Genomic DNA, 22442 nt, shown 5'->3' with positions numbered 1-22442 from the left:
GTCAGCTAACTTCAGTGTCTCAATTTGTTACGCAGATCTGTCTATACACTGCTCTCGGAAGGGGGGGGCAAGGTAGCTGGAAAAGGACCTGGGGGTGCTGGTTGAAAGTGGCTGAACGTGAGCCAGCAGTGTCCAGGTGGCCAAGAAGGCCAAGGGCATTCTGGCCTGTATCAGCAATAGTGTGGCCAGCAGGAGCAGGACAGTGATTGTCTCCCTGCACTCAGCCCTAGTGAGGCCACTCCTCAAATCCTGTGTTCAGTTCTGGGCCCCTCACTACAGGAAAGACATTGAGGGGCTGGAGCCTGTCCAGAGAAGAGCAATGGAGCTGGGGAAGGGTGTGGAGCACAAGTCCTGTGAGGAACAGCTCAGGGGAGCTGGAGTTGTTAAGGCTGGAAAAAAGAAGGGAACCTTATTGCTCTCTACAACTGAGTGAGAGGAGGGTGTAGCCAGGTGGGGTTGGTTTCTTCTCCCAGGTAACAAGTGACAGGATGAGAGGAAAAGACCTCAAACTGTACCAGGGGAGGTTTAGATTGGATATAAGGAAAAATTTCTTTACTGAAAAGAGTTGTCAATCACTTGATTAAGCTGTCCAGGAAAAGTGATGAAGTCACTATTCCTGCAGGTATTTAAAAGACCCATAGATGTGGCACTTAGGGACATAGTTTAATGGTAGGCTAGGCAGTGCTGGGTTACCAGTTGAACTTGGCGATGTTTGAGGTCTTTTCCAACCTAAATGGCTCAATTCTGTTTGTAGGTTTATTATCTTTGGCAGGTATGTTCAGGAGAGTGGACTCTGTACTGTGAACTTGGTTCATTCCTAGCCATTCCTAGCAAGTCTCTTCAGAAAGGAAGTAATGGTGTGAAGTCAGGTAATACTCGGCAACAGGCTATGGGAAAATAGTCATGTTTTGTGGAAATTCTTTCCTGGTAAAAATTCCTAGCTTGCACTCTGTCTCCCTTGCTTGTACACTGTCTTGACCTCACAGGACAGCTTTTACTGTAGCAATGGCTCCTAGCTCTCCTGGGTGTTTCCCGTGAGCAGCCCATTCTGCATCCATGGCTCTGAAGAAAGGCCAGGGAGTGCATCATGGATCATATCTGGGCCTGTGAGCATGCTGGCTGCCCAGCAGCTCTGTCAGATGAAATGTGGAGGGGCTGGTATGGACCGTGTTTCACTTCCCTCAGTGACAGCCCTCATTTGGACCTCCAGGTGGTGTATATAGCAGCTTTTGCAGAAGCTGTAACTCTGTTTATGTCTTACCCTGCTATCATGTTACCAAGCCACCACCTTACCAACAGTGGGGCTGATGGCCAACACAGTTGTGCAACACTTGATGCATTTGTCTAACAAACACCCTGGTTATATTTGTACTGAAAGGAGGTGGAAATTGCTATGGTGCTGTCTCTGCACCATTAATAAAGGCCTAGTGAGCAAATGATCCACAGCATGGAAGGTCAACATCATTCTCTGCTGATAACCTAATGTTCTTTATTTACCGAATTTTACCACAATATTGTTGCTTTATGTAATTTATATACATGTATAGTGATTTTTTTTTTGGTAGCAATCAATCCAAGAACCTGCCATTTTTCCATTCATAGATGTCTACTGATTTTCCAGCAGAGAATACTTCAAGTTTAAACCTGACCTTGGGCCTCCCTCTCCATTTGTCTTGTGGCAGACTTTGTGTTCCACAGACCTTCCTCCACTCCCAGTTCAGGTTTCAAAAACAGTCACCCAAAATGAGAACAACCCGTGTCCCATCTCCATGACCCTCAACTCCTCTGCAGATGAGTCATTTAAACACTTGACCAGAGCTGCTCATTATGTCCTTTTCCAAACAAACTTCTGCTTTTGGCAATGAGTGGAAGAATAAAGATTGCTAGAAGTGTTGCAGAGAAAAACAAACGAAAACAGTACAATACTGTGTCTAAAAATGCACAGATAAAAATACAGGACTAAAAAATAAGTATGTGTTTATAGCAATAGCCTTGAAAGTGAAAGGTAGATGCCCATGCTACTCTGAGGAGCAACTAAACTTACCCAGGATGTTTTGGGGAAACAGGAAGTGTGAGTGAACTGAGACAAAGAGCAAGGAAAGGTCAAGCACAGCAGGTGAACTAGACTTTAGCAGCTGGGAGTAGCTAAATTCCATTTCAAATGCGTTCAAAGTAAAACTGTATGAGGGCAGCTTGGGAGCAGAAATCCTTCTGCCTCAGAGATGATTAATCTGGAGCAGCCCGTAGTGAGGATAGGGACTATATGGCAGTCACTGTGAGAAAGCAGAGGCACGTTGCTATTGGCACACATTCCAGTCGTACTAGAAACAGGATTTCAAGAGCAAGACGCATGCTTCTGAGGTTTCAGATGAAGTAATCATATCCCTAACAATGTGGATAAGAGAGAGCATTAGATTACAAAGTGATCAAACGACCTGGGCTGCCCATCTCTATTACATCTGAGAACGTTTACAAACCAACTTAACATTCTTTTCTGGTTTTATCAAAAAAAAAGAAGATTCCTTAAAAACCATCAAACATCTGAAGCTATGTGAAACTGCAATTTTTACCCATGCAAGCACACGTCAGTAGCAGTCCCTGTTTTGTCTTAGAACACTTGTGACTCATGTATACCTGAGTGTATATATAGCTACAACACTTCACACATAACACACCATCAACTTCCACTGTTTTTACACAGCTGGGACTGAATGAATTCTCTGCGAGGTGACTGCACCCACCTTATCCTGCCTTTCGATTGAAGCACGCTGCGGAGCAGTACCGAGCTCGGCGGGCCGCTCGCCCCCCACAGTCCCTCCCCTCACGCCGCTCTCGCGAGATCCTGCCCTCCCTCACGGCCCACAGCGCCGGCCCGGCTCACGTGACGGGCGGGCCGCCCGTGTGACGTCAGCGGTCACATGACCGGCCGGGCCGTCGCCAGAGCACCCCGAGCGCGGAGTCGCCGCCGCCGCCCCGCGCCCGCCTTCGGCTCCTGCCCGCTGCCGCCGCGCCCCGTCCCCGCACCCCGACATGGCCCGGGGGCTGCTGGCGGCGGCCGCCCTGCTCGGTAAGGAGGGGGACACGGGCAGCCTGTGTGCTCGGCGGCCTGGCAAGGGGGAGTTACAGCGGCCTGATCTGCCGGGGCCGGCGGCGCTGGACGCGGCACCTGTAACTGGAGACGCGGCCGCCCGTCCGCTGCCGCCTGCTGTCGGCGTTCCCGGATGCTGACAGACCCGCGGGGGCTCAGGGTTCTTGGGGGGCCATGCCGCCCCCTCCCCGCGCGGGGCCCCTGTGGCGCCCGGGAGCCTCTGAGGGCCGCCCGAGGTACGAGGGCAGCGATGGACGGGAGGCGGCGACTGCCGCGCCTGGCGCAAGGAACCGCGTTAGAGCCGGTCCGAGCACCTGCGTTGGATGTAGGGACAGCGCTCCGGGAAGAACTTGGAAACGCGCCTGAAGCACGAGGCGTGGAGACGCGGGAGCTACTGATGTCATTGCTAGGAAGCAGTGCTTTTTCTGTAGGGCATGTAGTGGTTGTTCAATGGCTTTCTTCCTGCCATATATTGAGTAAAATATGAAGCGTGTCTGGAATAGAGAGATTTCAGTGCCTTGATGAGAAGGTTTGTTAGGGTAGCAAGGCTGTTTTACGAGGAAGTGTGTCCTGCTTGTTTACTGATAACTACCTTGCCTTTGGTTTCTTGTCTTGAAAGCCACATCACACAACGCTAACAGGTTTCTGAGATGTGGCTTTGGCAGCAAAGGAAACTTGTTCAGCAGCTGGCCAAAAAAACTTATTATTTCCCAAATAAAGTAGCAGTTGAGAATGTTTATCTACCATCGTTTTTGAGACAGGACAGTTTTTTTGACTCCTATAACGTCTCTTGGGTAGTAAATATCATTATTGCCATTGACCATACTTCAGTTTCACTGAGTCCAAAAGATGCCATTCGCAAAGGGCACCGAGCAGTTCAGATATCCAGCCCTCGTGAGCCAGTGTAGCAAGCACAGTGATTTATAGAGCTCCTTGAGTTGCTTTTTAGGACTGCCAGCTGAAGTGTGATTGAGCTGGTGTTATAGTGGGAATTACTTGAATAGTTAGTTTGGTATAGTTATGGCTTAAATGTAGAATTGCTTTATAGTTTGTTTTCAAATCAGCTTCTGTGATTATGTAGTACCACAGTTAATAGTTTCAGCCCCTGCAGTAGTCTTCCTCTGCTCAACTGGCAGTTACAAACATCATTCAGTGCATTATCTTTGTCTCTTTCTGGCATGTAAAATGTGTCAAGTTTCTGCAGCTGAGGCAACAGAATAGTTTAGTTTACCATAGAGTAACTATTTACTGATAGTTGGGACTTTGTACCAGTGTTTAGTAGCTTAGTAGCTGGGTTTTTCTGCATAACTTTATACTACAATCTTGGGGGAAGATTTTGTGGTCCAACTAGAGACCCCTTTCCTGTTGGAGTGTAGGGTTTGGGTTGTAGGCTAGGGGAGAAGAATAAGAGATAATGATAATGTATGGGCTGAAGTCTTCAGATATTTTAGCTCATTTGCAGCCTTGTGGTCATCTGAGTGAACACTGATCAGGATAAAGTCATGTTCACAGGAGACTGAAAGATTAGCATGGGTGGGGCTAAGACGTGAAAACTTGTTTGGTGTTGCCTGGACTCTCCAACAGCAGAATATTTTTTTTCCACCTGAGTACCTCACCATACCTCATTTACTGTTTAATTTTTTTATTTAGATTGTGAAGCAAGCACTAAGCTCTATGTTTCATGTGAGCATTGAGCATTTTGTAGTTAATTTCCTTATTAAGATCACGTGGAATAAAGAAAACATTTAGGTAATATATGGTGCATTCAGGGAAAAGGGGGTATGGGAAATGGAAGCACCTCCCCTAAACGTAGCTGCTGCTTTTTGAAATACTGAGTAAGATGGTGCTTGTCTGTTGTTGAGCACGATGAGTCAGTTGGGTTGGGTTGTGTGCCAAACCCAACAGAGCTGCTCGAGCTCTCTGAGATCTAGAGCACCCGAACATTTTTTCATTACTGAAACACAGACACATCAGAGAACACTTTCCTGAAAATCTGATATTAGAATCAGACGTGGATCAGTGTAATGGATAAGTAATGAAGTGTTTGAGACTCGCTGAAGGGAAAATTAGTTTTTCAAGGTAGTGTGATGCTGTTTCAGAGTCACTGACGCATAAACCACGTGTTTCTATTGTGCAACTCTAGGCCAAAAAGGAATTTCAAACCTTTCTACCAGTGTAGAGATAGTCAAGAGAAACTTGATGATGAATTCCAGGCAGTGAGCAATCTGGTGGTAAATTGGTTTTTTTTCAGGTTTGGCATTATCAGGTGTTTGGAACTGATACCAGTATGACTTGGTTTTCACAAAATCTAACTGTTTTAGTGTTGAGCAACTTTCAAAACATTGTTTTACCAAATGCTGCCCTTGCCATAGTGCTTGCTTGGTAACTGCTTGAAGTGTGTTGACACAGTCTCCAAGGATCTGGATTAGTGTGCCAGTCATCATGTGATGGGTTACTTAGCTTTGACTTCAGCAGCTTTTCTGACTGGTGAAGTAACTTCTTACTTGCTGAGACCTCTGCAGATTCCCTGACATGCCACTTTTCAGATACGTTTCCACGTTTTCTGTTCAGGCTGACCAAGGAGTTTTATTTTTGGTGTTACCTGCTTCTAGATTGTTCTGTGGCCATTAGGATGTTTTCTAATCAGTAGCAGATAACAAAATGAAGAATTGCCTCAAAGTGCAGAGGAACCTGACTCAAAGAAAAGATTGATGTTCTGTTGCAACGTTAATGGCTGTTGTTATCTCTGATAAGCCTTTGTAGGTTTCAAAGATAAAAGTTATTTCTAGCAAAAGGCACACCTCGCTCTTGCTTGTTGCAGCTTCAACAGTATGTCTTTGCTCTCAAGTCAGCCATGATTATTTGGAAATTCCTTGAGAAAGCTTGGTGCTGAAATGGATTTCTTGGTGTGCGATCTCTTAAGCTTGGCGGAAGATACTTTTGGGCGTGTGAGTGGTGGGAATTACAACAGCTATTTGAGCACTCCCTTGCATTATCTTGATCCTGTATTGAATACTTTTAAATGTACCTTATGTTTTGGTAAATCAGGATTCCACAGTTCTTGGGTATCTGACTTTAGGATGGACTGGTCTTAGTCCATCAGTCTTAGTCCTTTCACTCTTAGTATAACAGTTTCTTAGACTTCTCTGTCCCTTGACAGCACCACTGACTACACTACTACTTTTTCTACTGTCAGTTCCAAATGTGAGAGTCTTAGGTGCACCCTGGGATTAAGAGTACAGTTTAAATGTTCTTCAGCTCTGTGCAGTGGGTACTTGTTCTCTCTCCAGTGTTCAGCCTTGAGCACAGAGTTCACAGTTAATTAATTTGGTTTTCTTGTATTAAACTTCTGATGGCATCTGTTTTCTTAACAAGAGTTCACTCCGTACAATATGGGAACCCCTGTATTTTTGCGTTCCTTGACAGGGTTAAGATCTACTCTGCAGGACTAGGACAGTGGTTTTACTCATGTAGTTAGTTTATTGCCTTATTTCCAATATCCTCTCTTCTGGGGAAGCTTTCTCTTTAAATTGTCACACAGTGCTTCTTTCTTCAAAACATTGTTTGGGGCTGGCAGCTGCCTTGAACAATGTGTATTAGTTGTGTGGTGTGATACAGCAGCACTAACCAGAGCCAGGGCAAAATAGTCTTGTGTGAATGCTCAAAAGGGTCTGGCCAGGGGAGTTGAGCTTTCCCAGTGTACTCGTGCAATCAATTGCTGTAGAGCTATCCCAAGACTTCCTTCCTCTAGATAGGAAGCCATAGAGAAGTTTCATGTGACTAAATTTGATGCAGTTGTGCATTTCTCTGGTCAAATGGCAAGTGTATGGCCATTAGATAGCCTTTCATTTTGAATGCTTTTGTACATGTATAAATTGGTTTATAAAGACAGAAGTTATTAATCTGCAAACTTGAATTGAAAAACAAAAAGTTTACTGCCTTAATTGAAGACAAGAATATGAAAACCATAATCTGAGATAGCATGAATTTGTCTCTTGGTTGGCAAGGATGCATATCCTGGGCTGGATCAGGAACTTGATATAATCAGGTGCTGCACCTGCACAAGTGCAGCTGGTTCTCTTATCCCCTGAAGTACTCTCATGCATCTTTGAATTAAGGTCTGTTCTTCCTTTCCCTGCCACTGTGTGCATATTCAAGTGAGTCCAGCCTTGTCTTTTCCTGCCAGCTTTCCAGATAGCCAGCATTCAGTCTCATGTGTCTGTTGGTGAAAGGTAAGTATAACTTATAATTTTATGGAGACCATATTGCCTCTTGCAAAGTGTTTCATACGACAAGCCTGTCAAGGGATTTTCCTGCTTTCAGTTGAAACTTTTTCTTTCTGTATTATTCTGAGGTGGTAAAGGATCTGAAATGTAAGGAAGTGATCTCGACTTGGTCTTCTTGATAAAGAACTTGGACCTGGTGTCCCTCTGGGAATGGTGCATACATGAGAAGACAGAGTATTGTAGAAGAGCAGAAGTCTTCAGAGGTTTTGCCATTCTATTCTCTGGCATAGATTTAGGAGTTTAAAGTGGTGACTAAGGTCATTACTGTTAACAAAATGGCATTGAGATGACAGGATCATTCTGAACCCATCAGAATGAGTAAATTACTGGGCAGTTTGGTTAACATGGACAATAGAAAATAAACCTTCTTTAGATAATCACCAGCATTTCTTATCTCCTTGGATTAATGCCCCACAGATAGCAGTGTTCGCTGTGTTTGTCATCAGAATACCTGGGCAAAGGTGCAGGGCAACACATGAGTGCTGCAGCTTAGGTACAGAATGAAGTAGGGCTGGCATCCCTTACCCCAGAGTGCTGCTGCACAGTAATTCCAGGGTGGGCTGGAGCCAAAGGGAGTCTGAATGTGACCAGGCTGTGGGATACTCTGAACCCCGTCACGGCACATCCTGGGAGCCAGCAGCTGCCCTGTGCTGCAGCCATGGTTTTCCTCCTGAACATCATAGGCAGTTGATGTAACTGCAAACAGTCCCATCCACTGGATATCTGCATGGCTTAAAGTACTGATGATACAGAATGTGTGCCCAGATGGATTTGGATGGCTTGCTGCCCTTTGTTCCAAGAGGGAGAAAAATGCTAAAGAAGATTTTACTTATGCAGGAAACATGACTATAGTAATAAACCCCAGATTATACAGAAGTAGCTTTTGTTTCCTTATTGTCAGTGTTCCATGTTTATAATAAAAATTGGAGGCAAAGTAAATCATTAACTGTAGTGACTGAGGTCCTCTTTGCAAGCAGATGGTGTACACAATTGCCATTAAATATGCTTGGTTTTCTAGTGCACAACAACCATTTGTCTCTCTCCCTTAGTAGGTTGCCATTATATGGGAGAGTAAACCAGAGGTAGCTGTGTTTGACTAACAGGATTTCAGTTATGAGAAGGGTGAAACCTGAAAGCATGTGCTAGATTGTTTTGTTAGCTTTGTGGTTTTCAGCTTAAAACAAACAACTTTATGAGGTGGATTTCTTTAAGATAAATTGTTAGACAATCAAGGAAGTATTTGTTTTGTTTTATTTACTTGTTTTATAGCAGGTTGTTAATATACTTTGGGGTTTTTTTGAGGCAGGTATGTTAGATAAAGAAGGATGCTGGATTTAATTCAAGCAGCATCTCCAGATGTTGCTTTAACAATTACCTTAAGTGTTTTCTTGCATGAGACTGTAATTGCAGAAATTTGGTATAAAGAGAGATTGTCTTATGATTTTCAATTGAAAATATGCAGCTAAGATAAATATTATAAGCAGTCTTTTTTTGGAACTTAATGGAATACAAAAGAAGCATCTGAACCAAGTGAAATTTCTTTGATATTAGTACATTTTTGGTAATTCCTCTACTAGATAGCCATAATGTAGTGAATTTCCAGCCAAATAAATAATGAACATAACAGGACTTACTTTTTGCTATTAAAAGGTCTTTGACTGCTTCATTTAAATCTGAAGTACTGCACTTGCTGTGCCACAGATAGTTGTCATAGAGGGCTCTGCAGTTATTAAGGAACATTTAAAGCCTAAAGTTAAGAATCTGGAGGTTGTATCAGTTTTTTGTGTTTAACTGCAAAGAATGCTATTGTTCTGCAGTGTACAAACAATATTCTCAGTTTGTAGATATACCCTGATAAAATTAAGCAATACATTATGTAACTTTGTTAGAAATATTCCCAAGATAGATTGATTCAACGTCAGTTTGCTTTTCTGTAGTCTTGACATTTTGACTGTGGGCTTGTAGTATTTGTGGGCTGGTGATGATTCATGCATTAATTGCTACTCGATGCTGAAACTGCCTTCCCAAAACTCAGCAGCTGCTTTCCTGTGAGACCCAGCAATCTGTTCCTCTGCCTTAAACAGGCTGGAGCAGAGACCTTCTTTCCTTCAGTCTTTATTCATTCTTCAGTGGTTTTTTTTTTCTAATTTTTCTTTACTCCTATGTTTCACTTGGTTTCATCTGTATTCCTTCAAGACCTTGGGAGCAGATGGTGCTGCAGCTCAGTTCTCTCTGATCACCAACCCTGTGAGTGTTGCCTTACTTGCAGTGAAACAGCTCTCACCACTCCTTCGAGGACAGCTCAGTGTCTCGTGCTGGATGTGTCTGTCTCATCACTGAAACTGCAAACCCAGCTGCTGCTGAATATTTCTTAAGAAGGACTGGGGTTTTATAGCACTTGTTCCACACTAATGAAATGAGGATTCATCTAATGATGTGACTTTAACCTACAAAAATCTAGTAGTTATGCAGGTGTTACTATTAACGTTTATTCATGCCCCTTATTCTTTATTACTTAAACTTGCTGAGGGTGATATATCAGGTCTTCATTACCAGAATTTGTCTTCCATTTGATACTTTCTGATACCTCTGCATTGTCTGTTGTTCTCTGAATCATTTGTAATGGACAGGACTGTCATGTTTTCATTTAGGTCAGCAACATTTTTCTTAATTGTTTCTCAATCTTCTCTTTCTGCTGCATTTCTTTTTAAAAAATACTTTTCTTTCATTCTTCTACTCTGTTACTTCATTATTTTTAACTGTAAAATTGCTGAGATTTTAATAGCTATCAAATAATGGAGTCTGCATGCACACTGAAAGTTTTCATTCCAGTACATTTTTCAGTCATAGTGTTAGTTTAGGGAGCAGTGGATTCTTAATCTCTGCCTCTACACTTTTCTATACTGTGCTAGAAATCTTCAGGAAAGTGTAAGCAGTTTGGTTTGGAGAAAACCAGTGCTTGCATGAAATGTAACCAAATTCCAGATGTAAATGCAAATTGAAGGAAACTTTGCAAATCGAAACTTCCATGTGGATGAACATGTTTCTGATACTGCCCTGAATTGCAGTAAATAATATTTCTTTGTGAATGTGTGGTCCTTAATGAACATATTGTGCAGGACATGATGGCAAAGGTAGGACATTTTTCATTTGAAATAAGTTTTTTACACTATCGGTTCTTAAGCTTTTTCATTCTTCTGTCTATCTCTGATTTCAAGTTTAGACTCCCCAAAAACTGGGTAAAGGTGAATGAATTCCGGTTTCAGCTTTGCCCTCTTTGGTGCTGGGAGAGGATGTGATGTTGCTAGGGGGAAGGCAACAAGGGAAAATGCTTGCTAGCTGCCAGAGAAATAGTTTCCAATGTGTTCCTGCAACTGATGTGCCTTCTACTGAAGTCCAGCTGACAAAAGTCCAATTTTTCCTAATGATTGCCTTCATACAATTGTACACACCATAGTTTTGCAGTGAAAAGTTTTAAGATTAATTTTTTGAAAACTTCTCAGGGAGGGAAGCTAGCTAATGGATAATCTCTCATCTGCTATTATCAACAGTTGAATGGATTAGCGTGTTTGACTCCTTAAAGCTTATTTGCATGTGATAATGGCTTACGTCTTGCAGCTGGTTTTTTATCAGGTTTTCTGCAAGACTGAAGTTGCAAATGCAGACTGATAAAGTGCTAGCATGAAAATGGTGCAGGCTTTTTGCAGTGAGGTTCACTTAGGGGGTGGTGGTGATGACAAATTGAGAATCTGAAAAATAAAAGGTTCTGAGATGAAGAAGTGGTCAGGTGCAGGAGCAGTGTCAGGTGTCCCTTGCCACGAATGAAGCAGGAGATAACCAGCTGTTTCCAGGCTGCCACAGTGCGTGCCCTGTGTGAAGCTTTGTTGGCAGTGGGCACTGGTCACACTGGTGCCAGTCCATGCTGTCATCAGAAAGGAAGATTGTGTGCTCCCCTTGCTGCATGTTCTTACCCTGTTAAGTTGGGACTTTGGGCGGTTGTACTCAGGGTGCTCTGAGTGTAGAGGCTGGAATGGAACAAGGGGCAGAAAAGCTTTTCTCTACTTTTCTCAGCAGCTCAGTCTGAGTTTAGCTTAAAACCAGTCAGGAAAACACAACCACAGTCTGTGTCAAGGTCTTGGCCTCTTCCTTCTCTCAAGTATGGAGAGAGTGAGGAGGGTAAAGAGAAGTTGTCCTGGCAAGAGTAGCATGCTCTATCATGCTATTTTTGTCAGTGCCTTTGAAACATCTGCGGTTAATCCAGGCTTTCTAAGTGCTGCATTCAGTGCATGTACAGCTGAGTGTCCTGATACAGTTGGGAGTGAAGGCTGTATGGTGTGCTGTGGGGGAAGGCAAGAGTGTTGGAGGCATGCAGGATCAAAGAAGCTGTCAGGTTTGGCTGAAGATGGTAAAATTGTTTCTGTGTATGGAGAACACTGAAGCTGACCTGAGCACTATAACAAGTGTTTGTTGCATGTTCTTCTTATCTCTTAGGACCCAGCATGTCAACAGTTTTGGTTTGGGTGGCTTTGCATTTTTATACATCAGGTGTTTAATTTGTCTTCTGTTTGTTAGTGATGTTGAAGCTAATCCAGAGACTGTTAACGCCCAAGTTTCCAAACTCAACTGATGCTTAAGTTGTACTCCTAAAATGTACAGTTGTACTTATTTATCTCTTTGGGATTGAAAATGCAAATTTATGTGACACCCAGTTAACCACTTTTTATTTTTATCAGGCTTTTTACAGGCTTCCTCTTCATTTGAAGTGAAAGATCCAAGTGGTAAGGTCTGCATAATTGCTGATTTGACAGTAGCCTTCTCAGTGGAATACAAAACCAGTGGGCAAAATGAGGTAAGGGCAGTGAGTATTGTCCTGCTTGTCATTTATTAGTATTTTTAGTATTTATAAGATATGTGGTATCTTTGCGCATATGCAGTATTTAAACTTTCACTGAGTATGTATGCATGAAAAACTGCTTCAACAGAGGTTTTTACTCTCCCAGTCATGTTGCATCAGCTTTTCTTTACTATGGATGCTTCTTCTAATTAAACGGCAAGGTTGAGGCTGCCTGAAACAATCACAAACAAAACATGTGAAATTACTTTTGTGACTGAAATTCCACACCTATCCAGTTGATAACTGAAATGGCTTTCACTGGAAGTGTAAAGGCAAAAATACTACCAGCTCTCTTTTGATAACTTGGTCACACTCACATGGACTAAGTCTGAACTGAAATGGACTGTTGACATATAGCTTTTGAACTTTTTAAACTCTGGAAATCTATGGCCTTCTTACTTACACTGAAATCGATAGATTTGCTATCTACAGACTAGTGCAATGCTTACAAATTGTTACATGTTAACAGCAAAAGCTTGTTAGTGGAAAATTAAGAATTTGGTTTAGCAAATAAGTTTTGGGGTTTTTTTGTATCTTCACTACTGAACAAGAATTGGGGATTATTTATAGTCTTATTTCAGTTTTGTGTTGTTGAAGTTGATATTTTTCCCCTAGGCATCTGTGTAATACAAGGTTAAAAAAATCCTACTACTTTACCAGTGGTGCATTTGCTATGTGTGATTTGAGCTGAGCCTTATATTGTATAATCCATGTTTTTGGTGGTGCTGATGGTCTGAAATCCTCCTGATACTGGTATATGTACTTGCATTTAGAATTGACTTCTTTCATAGCATACTTTTGTCTGTTTCTTCTTGTAAGCAGTAAGCTCAGAACTTCTCAGAAAATGTATTTGTCTTCAGATACCACATTTCTTCACAATGTGCAATAAAGTGTTACAGCCAGTGTAATGTAGGATGTACCATTCACTTTTGTTCTTGCTTAGTTGTACTACAAGAAGCAAAGCTTAAATTCTCCCATTTTTCACATGTCCAGAGTTTGCTGGATTTTATTCTTGCAGTGTAGAAGTACCTGCAAAATAATATTTCTGGTTTAGGAAGAAAAAAAGTCTAGGAGGTGCTGTGAGTGTGTACTATTTTGTCCTCCAGTTTCAGAGGGGAGGATTCTCAAACTTGATTGCCAGTAACATGCTACTTGCTATATATACTGGTATATAAGTAGACATCTTACAGTATGTATTAATGTCTGCTGTATGTTTGTAACAGTTTCTTAGGATATTTAAAAAGCTGTGAGGAAAAGCTTACATGTATTTTATTTTCTATCCTACAGTTCGTACACTTTTTTCTTCCACAAAATGCTTCAGTAGCCTCACAGAGCTCATGTGGTAAAGGCAACACATCTCATCCAGTTCTGGTATTGGATTTTGGTGCAGGACATTCGTTAATCCTGAATTTCTCAGAATCTACAGACAAGTACCAAGTTGAAGAGTTAATTTTCCGCTACAATCTGTCAGATGCAACTTTTTTCCCAAATTCAACTGCAGGTAAAATGAAAACTCCCTGTTGTTACTGTGAAACCCTTCCAAATGTAATACTGAGTCCTTTCTTTAAATACTGGTACATAGTAATGCAGCGTATCTTTTTACAGGAGACGTGAAGACTGTATCACATAAAAGTATTATTAAGGCAGATATGGGCACAAAATACAGATGCATTAACTCCAAGCACATCAATATGAAGAATGTGAATGTTACTTTTAGCAATGTCACTTTGGAAGCCTATCTCACAAATGGCACTTTAAGTGTGAACAGTAAGTATCTTGTAACAGAAAATGTACTTGATGAGCTAGTATTTCCAGTAATAGGTTATTTCTTTTTAAGTCCTGACTAATCATATTAAAGGTGGATACAGGCTGGATCTGAAACTCTGGTAACAGCATCTTTTGAAATGAATGGAATTGAGGCAAGTTTTCTCTTTAGCATGTCGTGATCCATGGCTAGGGGATAGTGCCCTGGGTTCCCATGGGTATTGTACTGGGCTCTTCATGGGTGTTAAACACATGCTGCAGGAGGTCGAGTGAGCACAAGGCCAAAACCCTAGTTTAGGAAGTACCTGATAACTTCCAAGCAGTATGGCCTCTACCAGAGTAATTTGAAAATTAGTTACTGTGTGCTCTGGGGAAAATCAGTGAAATAATGTCAGACAGTAGAGAATTGGTCTGTAGAGAGCAGAAACTTACATCTTCCTACTGGAGGTTTTATGTCAGCTGTAACAGTCAGGTTTTTCTCTTTCAAGCACAATCACGGTCATGTTCTTATCCTGATTGTTTTTGAATCCACAAAGTACTTTTGTATTGAAAAGTAGTGTGGAATTTTACTTCAAATTATTAAAGGCAAATTACTTCATGGTGTGTTCATGTGCTTTGTTTTTGTGGCAGTAGTCCTCAAACACAAAAGAGCTGTATAAACTGATCACCCATACTATCTTATGGAGTAATAAGTCTTTCCCTTACTCTTAGGGTCTTCATCTTCCTGGGGAAATGTAGGACTTTTCTTTAGATGTTAATCCCATTTGTGCACCTGCTAGGTTGAAACAAATACTAAAAACTAGGGTAGCCAGTGCTACCATGGATGGATACAATGAACAAGTGCCTTCTACTGGAGTGTCTCTACCTTGTCCCATTTCTGTGAAAAATGCCTTGCCTGATGCATGATAATAGTGGAGTTGACTTTTTTTATGGCTGCTTCACATGACTGGCTCAGATTTGTATGTATCATTCCCTTGATCAAACTTTTCAATTCAGTGAAGTATTTTGGAGTAAAATGTGTACCTACATTTATGCTTAAAAAATCCCCACACCAAACCCTAATTTCTATTACTGCAGCCTTCAGAACTATATATTTTTAATTATGAATCTTAGATCTAATTGTTTTACCAGGTAAGTATGATAGGTGATAGTTATCAGCAGGCTCAATCATAAGAGATGATACTGGGAAAAACTGATTTTTAACTTCTACAAAACTTCAATGAAATTTGCCTCCTGTGCAATACTTTTCTTTTTAAGACCTTAAGATCTGCTCTTATATAGTCCTCTGGTTCCATTCTTGTAGGCTTGAGCCTTCCCCTGTCCCTTAGGCAGCAGCTATTTATTGAACTTTCGATCTGGAATTTTTCCCAAATATTTTTTTTCTCTGCAAATCTTTAATGGAAGAATATTTCTGTTGGTGATCTGTACAAAGCTCACTGAAGGGAAGAAGGGTCAATATTCAGTGCATCTGCATAACTAGAAATTGTGACTTCTGTCACTGTACTAGAATTTAGTGGCTGAGGGGATGGTAGTGGTTATCTGCAGCTCTGAAAGGGAGATTGCCATTTTCTCTCTGTTGGTAGTTTTGCCAGCTGCTTTCCTGTAACTGTCAAGAAAAGACATAAGAATTTGTCTCATCTTTTGATGTGTCCTGAAGAGCTACTGCAAACTGCTCTAAATCAATTCAGTAAAAATATGTCAAAAATCCAACTAGGCTAAACTTCCACTCAATGTGATTTGGTTGTTTCCATCTTTGCCAGCTTAAGTAAGACCCTCTCTGTGTTGAGGTCTTGCAGATATAGGGTAATTCTCCACTGAAGTACCCAGCTTTTTGGTTTGTTAGGAAATGATTGAATTTTGGGATCAAACCAGTATCAGTCTACAAAGTACAGAATCACTCCTTCTTCATCCACCTTCATTCTGCTCTTGGGCTTTCCAGCAGTGAAGTAGAAATAGGAAAACGTGTTATGTTGGAGTGTGTGTGATTGTGATGATGTGATTAGAGTTCTTCTTTCTGAGCCATAATCAAAAGTTAAGTTGCCGTTTAAGGTTATTTATTAGGTGTATCTGCAAGATATGTATACATTAAATTTTAGAAGTAGGCCCTTTCAGTCAGAGTTGATTGTCACTGCAGTTGTGGCTGTCCTTAAAAAGTTGCAAGTTGTTATCCCTGGCATGTGGAGATAGCCTTGGCTTGGAACATGGAAGCCTCTACTTTAGTAATGTCTTTGTTATGACCTTTGGTTTTGGCTTAGATGTTCAATGCAGAAACCTTCTTGGCTCCCAGATCTAGTTAAGATCTTGCTGCCATATGTTTCCAAGTACTCTGGCAAATAAATCGGAGTTGCTGTTCCCATGGAAGTTGCTGCTAGACTGGATGAAAAGAGAAGGTGAACTTGCACACCTTCACAGTTTTGTTAACCCCATGGAGGGTGGCTCCTTATGCAGGGCTGAAGGGAGGATGGATGTGAGAGGATGCAGGAGAAAACTTGGCATCAAAAGCAATGTCTTAGAATCCCTTTGTTAAGGACAGAAGAACCACAGCAGTATCTTAAAGCTACTCTGGGTATTGCCAGAATAATGAGAGTGAGGGGAAGGAGACCATCTCCTGGGGGACCACTTTGAACAGTGGGCAGAACTGTTCCTCTCCTTTTCCCACACAAATGCCCAGAGTGAGGGATAGGGATCCCAGCCTGGCTTGAACAGACAGCAGGAATGCTGGCTCTGTCATATTTATGCTGACCTGATGGCAAAGCAAAATGAGGGATGTGAATGAAAGAGTGGATGTGGTCACCATGAACTGCAGAAAATTACCAGCAGAGGTGTCATTTTCACATGCCAGGCTTCAAAAGGGTCTCAAACTTTGCAATAAGGGTTTAGGTAATGCTTCACCATTGTGTTTCTGAGCTTTTATTATCTGTTGATAGGAAAAAAGCTACTTGAAATTGCATCTTTCTTTTCCTCAAGAACTAAAAAGGTAGATCATCTCACAGCTTCATTTTGTTTGATAATGACTGTTTTCCTTTCTCTGCAGAGACAGAATGTCCTGAAGATATGATCTCTACTACTACTATAGTGCCTACAACTCCTAAACACACTACTAGTCAGGTTCCAGCACCTAGCCCAACACCAACATCATCACCCCCAAATCCTGCAGTTGGTAAATACAATGTGACCGGTCCAAATGGAACCTGTGTACTTGCCTACATGGGCTTACAGCTTAATATCACCTATCCAAAAAAAGATGAAAAGGTACATTTTGATTTTTGTTTCTTCAAAGCCTTCAAATTTCTTCATTGGAGAAGACTTGGTAAATTATTATAAGCTGGATTTTCTTTAAAAATGTCGATCTATCACTGTCGTCTATTTAAATTGCTTAACCTGATGTAGGCTAGTGATATTTCAAACGCTTGAACTGTAAGTGGTTCTTAAGGATTTTTTTATTCACTAAAAGCAGTATTAAACTTGTCTGTTGAATCCAGGAAGTGTATATATGGTCATTTAAGAGAAGTAGTAAAAATTACCAAGATGCGAGTAGGGGAATCCTGTTATCAAAGTTGCAATCAAAACAAGATTTTTAAACTGTTAAATAAAATACAAAAATTTGGCCTGAGGCACAGAAACAGTGGATGACTATTAGAAGGGAAAATTACTACTGTAAAACTGGACAGACTAAATTATGTTCCAGCCAGCACTGAAGACATTTGAGTTTGATTTTGATGCTTAAAAGCTATTTAACAGCTGATTTTAATAGTAAAGAAAAGAAAGAAAAATACAAGGTTTATGTGAGATCAAGTCCTGGCGCAGGTTCTTTCCCTCCTATTGGTGCAGAGGCTAGCTTGCCAGCCCTATGGATAAACCCAGAATCCCAAAGGGACTGTTGAATCCCTGCAGTAAGAAACAGTGGTGTTGCAAAAGGAAGTACTGAATTTATTTATGATGGCAATGAATGAAAGGTAAATCATGAGCACTTATAGCTGGTGTTTGGCTGTACAGTGGCTTGTTATGGTGGTAACTGTGTTTTAGCCACCTTAATTGTGTGAAATTCCCTGATTCTGGTGTTCTGCTTCTGGTGAAACAGCCAATTTCTAGTGTAATGACCAGTGAGGAGGTGGCAGGTAGGTTTTCTGGTACATGAGGATCAGCTAAGAGCTAATGAAAGGGTTTCTATTTAATTGTTTGGCAAGTGTAACCCATAGCCTTCTGCAGGTGCAAGACAGTGTAAAATAAGGAACCATGGACAAAACTAAAACATTTTGAACTGAAATGACATGCAAGATGATTGTGCTGATGGGTAGTCCTCCTAATTGCTTCTACTTTATGTCAAAGCAGTATTTTATAGCATCTTGCCCTCTGTGTAGTGTGGTGGTTCTTGATGTTTTTCCTTACGCTACAAGGACCAAAGCAGTTTGTGTGGAGAAAGCAGTGGGTTCTTGGCTGCAGCCAGTCAGAGTTGCAGAAAGCTTTGTTAGATGTGCCTTTAGTTGTCTGTCAGCCTGGTAACTCAGGCACAGCCTACACGGGTCTGAAATATTCACATGGATCTGCCCTGGTGTGTGGAACATAGGGCAGACTGTAGGAACGAGACACAAGCCAGCTACACCTCGACTGAGGGTAAGGTGATGTGCTCAGTCTCTCCAAGTGTCACAATTACTCCTCTTCTCTCACAGATGGGTTTGGATGTGCTGAATTTCATACCACCTAATACAACTTCTTCTGGGAGATGCGACAATACATCTGCCTTGCTGAACCTGAGTTTTGAGAAAACAAGGGTTATCTTCCAGTTTGCATTGGTAAGAATCGCTGCACCAAGCATGTAGGGTCTGCAGGACTTTCCATGTGGAAAAACTTAACTGGGCCAAGTGCAGGAGGAGAAAAGACAGCTACAGGAAGGGAAGTAACTAGGTCCTTTGGTTTTAGTATTAGGATTTAGTGGGTTTTATGCTTGGTAACCACTGTGTGAAAAGAATATGTTTATGTATGTATGTACACATATATATTTGTACACAGAAAAATATGTTGTTTGGAGTGGGAACTTCCTTGAAGATTGTGTTGCTTACTCTTTTAGGCTTCTTGCAGAAACTGGGAGCAGCCTGTGACATTTCATTTTAAACCTGGAGCTGGATTTAAGTCCTCGTTAATATTCTGTGTACAGTCCAAAGGCCAAATATGCTTGTCTTCTGGTCTCCTGTGATGGTTGGGAATCCTGTTTCCCACAGCCCTGGCCCAGGTGCTGTATTGGAGTGGCTGAATCCCCTGTTTGTCAGAGCTTCATGCTCCTTTTAATGCTGATCACCTTGAGCTGTTACTGTTAGATGATTCTACAGCTCTGTGGGGTACCAAGTTCACTGCAAGTAGGCTGTTTAAGCAATGGGTGGGACTATGCCTGCAGTGTGGAAGTCAAGTCAACAGTTTGAGGGTGACAAGGCCCCTTCTCTCTGCCTCTTTGCCCTCTCACAAAATAATCTTCCTTAAGGTGCATACTTTATATAGCTTTTCTCTCCTAAAGTCCAGCTGAACACTTCCATTTGTCTGCATTTTAAAAACCTTTCTCAAAATGTATGCAGAATGGAACCTGAACTTACGTTGTACATCATCATCTTAAATAACACCTACTGATTTGTTGGTTTTTGGTTTTTTTTAAAGAATGCAAGTGCTGAAAAATTCTTCCTGCAAGGTGTGAGTGTAAGCACGACCCTGCCTTCTGAAGCAAAAAGTAAGGACTTCTATTTACTTATGTAAATAGCATAACCTGCATTAAATAATGTGTGGGAAATGTTGGGGATGAGTGTACCAAATTGCATCTCTATGGGCCTATAGCCCCTGTTCTTCATATTTATATAATAAGACTTTCTTTTGCACAGATCCAAAATTTGAAGCATCAAACAACAGCATGAGTGAGCTGAGAGCTTCAGTAGGGAACTCCTACAAGTGCAGTTCTGAGGAGAATCTGCAGGTCACGGACCAAGCCCTTGTCAATGTATTTAATGTTCAGATCCAGATTTTCAAGATTGATGGAGACAACTTTGGGCCAGGTAAGAGGTTTGCATTTGGCAGCCCCTGTGAAATCCCAAGATTTGTGAAGTATACTTCGATATAAATACAACATTCTGTAGTCAAATGTCAGCTTGTGGGTGCTATGCTTAGACTCTGCATGCCCCGCTACAGATGATGTGGGGGCTGATTAAGATGGTCAAGTTGAGGCTAGTGTGAGAAGTGTGTAAAAAGCTTTGAAACTACTTGGACTTGTTCCTGATGGTCCAGAGAAGAGAGTTAAGAAAGGGTGCTACCTTTCCCTCCAAACTGTGTGCAGACAGTTGTGTGAAAGGGGGAAACCTGTCCCTTGTGACTATGATGAAAGCAAAATTACTCTGGGAAGGGTCACATGGATATTTATGATGGCTAAATTTGTGTGTAATTAACAGCTCTTGAGGAGGAAGCAATCAGTATAATCTCCATATTTTGTATATAGCTGGTACTAGAAAGACTTCATCCTGAATGATCATAGCTAGTGGATTTGGCTTCCTTTTCATTGTTGGCAAGCTAGCTGAGCCAGTTTTATCTATGTGCTGAGAGCAGAATGCTTAAGTTCTGGATGTAGCCATCTGTTGGTGCACTAGTACCTAACATGGATCTCTTTCTCTCTCTTCAGTGGAAGAATGTCAACTGGATGAAAATAACATGCTGATCCCTATAATAGTTGGTGCAGCCCTTGCTGGTCTTGTTCTAATTGTCTTGATTGCTTACCTGATTGGCAGAAAGAGGAGCCATGCTGGATATCAAACAATTTAACTACTTGCACTAAAATCCAGCATAGATGAACAGCAATTGCAAGAGGCTGGGGGAAAAATTCCCCCTTTGTTTCCCCTGAACTGGTTGATATTGTAAGGTAACATCTTTTCTTGCAAATTGCTTCTTTGAAGTCTGCTTTATTAAATGTGAAATCATCTTGCAGCATTTAACTATGCACAAAAATAACTTCTGAAGATTCTGGTGTTTAATTTTGCTAACTAGTTTTAATATTTACCCACTTAGAAACAAGCTAAAAGTTTTTAAGGGTGCATATTTGGAATTGGCATAAGATCATGTCAGCTACAGATTGCAGAGAGGGGATGTTGCCAACTCTGACTCAGTTTGAGAACTCTTAACAAAGGGAAAAGGTTCATTACTTGCACCGCTACCATTGAACGATGATAAGTATACTGATGATGCATTTGAAAAAACTGAGTAACAACTGACAAAATTGAAATCTAAAATCTGAACTTCACCTTGCCTCTTAGGTGTGTATTTTTTACTAAGCTTTAAACTCAATGCCTGGCACATGCAGGGTGTGTACGATGCAATACTCAAACCTTACAGGAACTCTTTACGAATGGACAACTCCCCTGTTTGATATTTTTGATGCTATGCCAGCTCGTTAGGAGCTGGTACTTTTTTAAAATGGGTGTTATTTTTATTTACTTTTTTTTGTAAAGTGATTTCAGTCTATGCTGTTGGAAGGTTCAGAGAGATCCTGTTACTGCACATGTGTACAATATAGATCTCAATTTGCTGATTCTATTGCTTTAAACTTGGCTGGGGGGTTGTACACTTTAAGGATCAGTTCTTATGTATGCATTGCCTGTAACAATGCTAATAAAGACTTTTTTTTCTGTATTTCTTAGTATTGCTGGTCACTCTTAAAACCAGTTGTTGACCATTTATTGAGGATTGAAGTCATGGTTTGGCTAAACTTGGAAACCTTCCAACATTCTTTAGTGTGGAGTTAAACAAGTGCTTAGTTGCTTTTTGTTTTTGTGGCACAAAGGAAAACCTGTTGGAATCAGGTTTGTTTTGCACTTTGTGTTTGGAAACAAGGAAAGTATGTGTTGGTAACCTGAGACCTGCAGAAGTTAACTCTTTAATCTGCCACCTCCTGAGACATGTCCATACACCAGTCTGCCTGGCTCAACCTCACTTTCTGACTGTGATGCTAAGGTTCTTAATCTAAGGACCATGTCAATGATATTTCATGTTTGATTTGGAAGTTGGCCTCTTACCACCAAGTAAGAAACACACACACATCTGCTGAGGGCGGTGTGCAACTGGGGCACACCAAAACATTGCACGGAACACTCCTGACCAAGAGAATGTAGTGCAGGGAAGTAAGGCTGCTGCTGTGCTTTGGACCAAGGCCCTGTGACCTTGAAGGTACCTGGAAGCTGAATTTTGCTAGTAATGAATAGTGTTTCCTAATACCTGCTGACATACTAGGAGTATGTTACTGCCACTATCCTTATAATTCAGTCATGTCTGGTACCATAAAGGATAGGATACCTCAGGATAATTGCTGAGTAGCAGTCTTTAGTTATCTAGAAGAACACTCTACCTCCTCTGAAAAAAGGTGATTTTTTTTTTTTTTTCCTGCTGA

General features: G+C 41.4%; 1 protein-coding gene across 2 annotated transcripts; it reads left to right on the top strand.

Moving 5' to 3' along the window:
• Positions 1–2934: 2934 nt before the first annotated feature.
• On the top strand, positions 2935–21688 carry LAMP1 (lysosomal associated membrane protein 1). 2 transcript variants are annotated; one of them, XM_062487971.1, is made up of 9 exons: positions 2935–3067; positions 12108–12223; positions 13556–13769; positions 13874–14035; positions 17067–17284; positions 18703–18825; positions 19679–19748; positions 19897–20067; positions 20685–21688. In XM_062487971.1, the coding sequence occupies exons 1-9, from the start codon at positions 3031–3033 to the stop codon at positions 20822–20824; spliced, it is 1251 nt and encodes a 416-aa protein (XP_062343955.1). In that variant the 5' UTR covers positions 2935–3030; the 3' UTR covers positions 20825–21688. The 2 variants fall into 2 exon arrangements, with proteins under 2 accessions (XP_062343955.1, XP_062343956.1); XM_062487972.1 differs by lacking the exon at positions 2935–3067 and adding an exon at positions 7287–7320.
• The last annotated feature ends 754 nt before the right edge of the window (positions 21689–22442 follow it).

This window comes from Cinclus cinclus, chromosome 2 (genome assembly GCF_963662255.1).
Source record: "Cinclus cinclus chromosome 2, bCinCin1.1, whole genome shotgun sequence".
NCBI lineage: Eukaryota > Metazoa > Chordata > Aves > Passeriformes > Cinclidae > Cinclus > Cinclus cinclus.
This window is presented reverse-complemented; position numbering and strand designations above follow the sequence as displayed.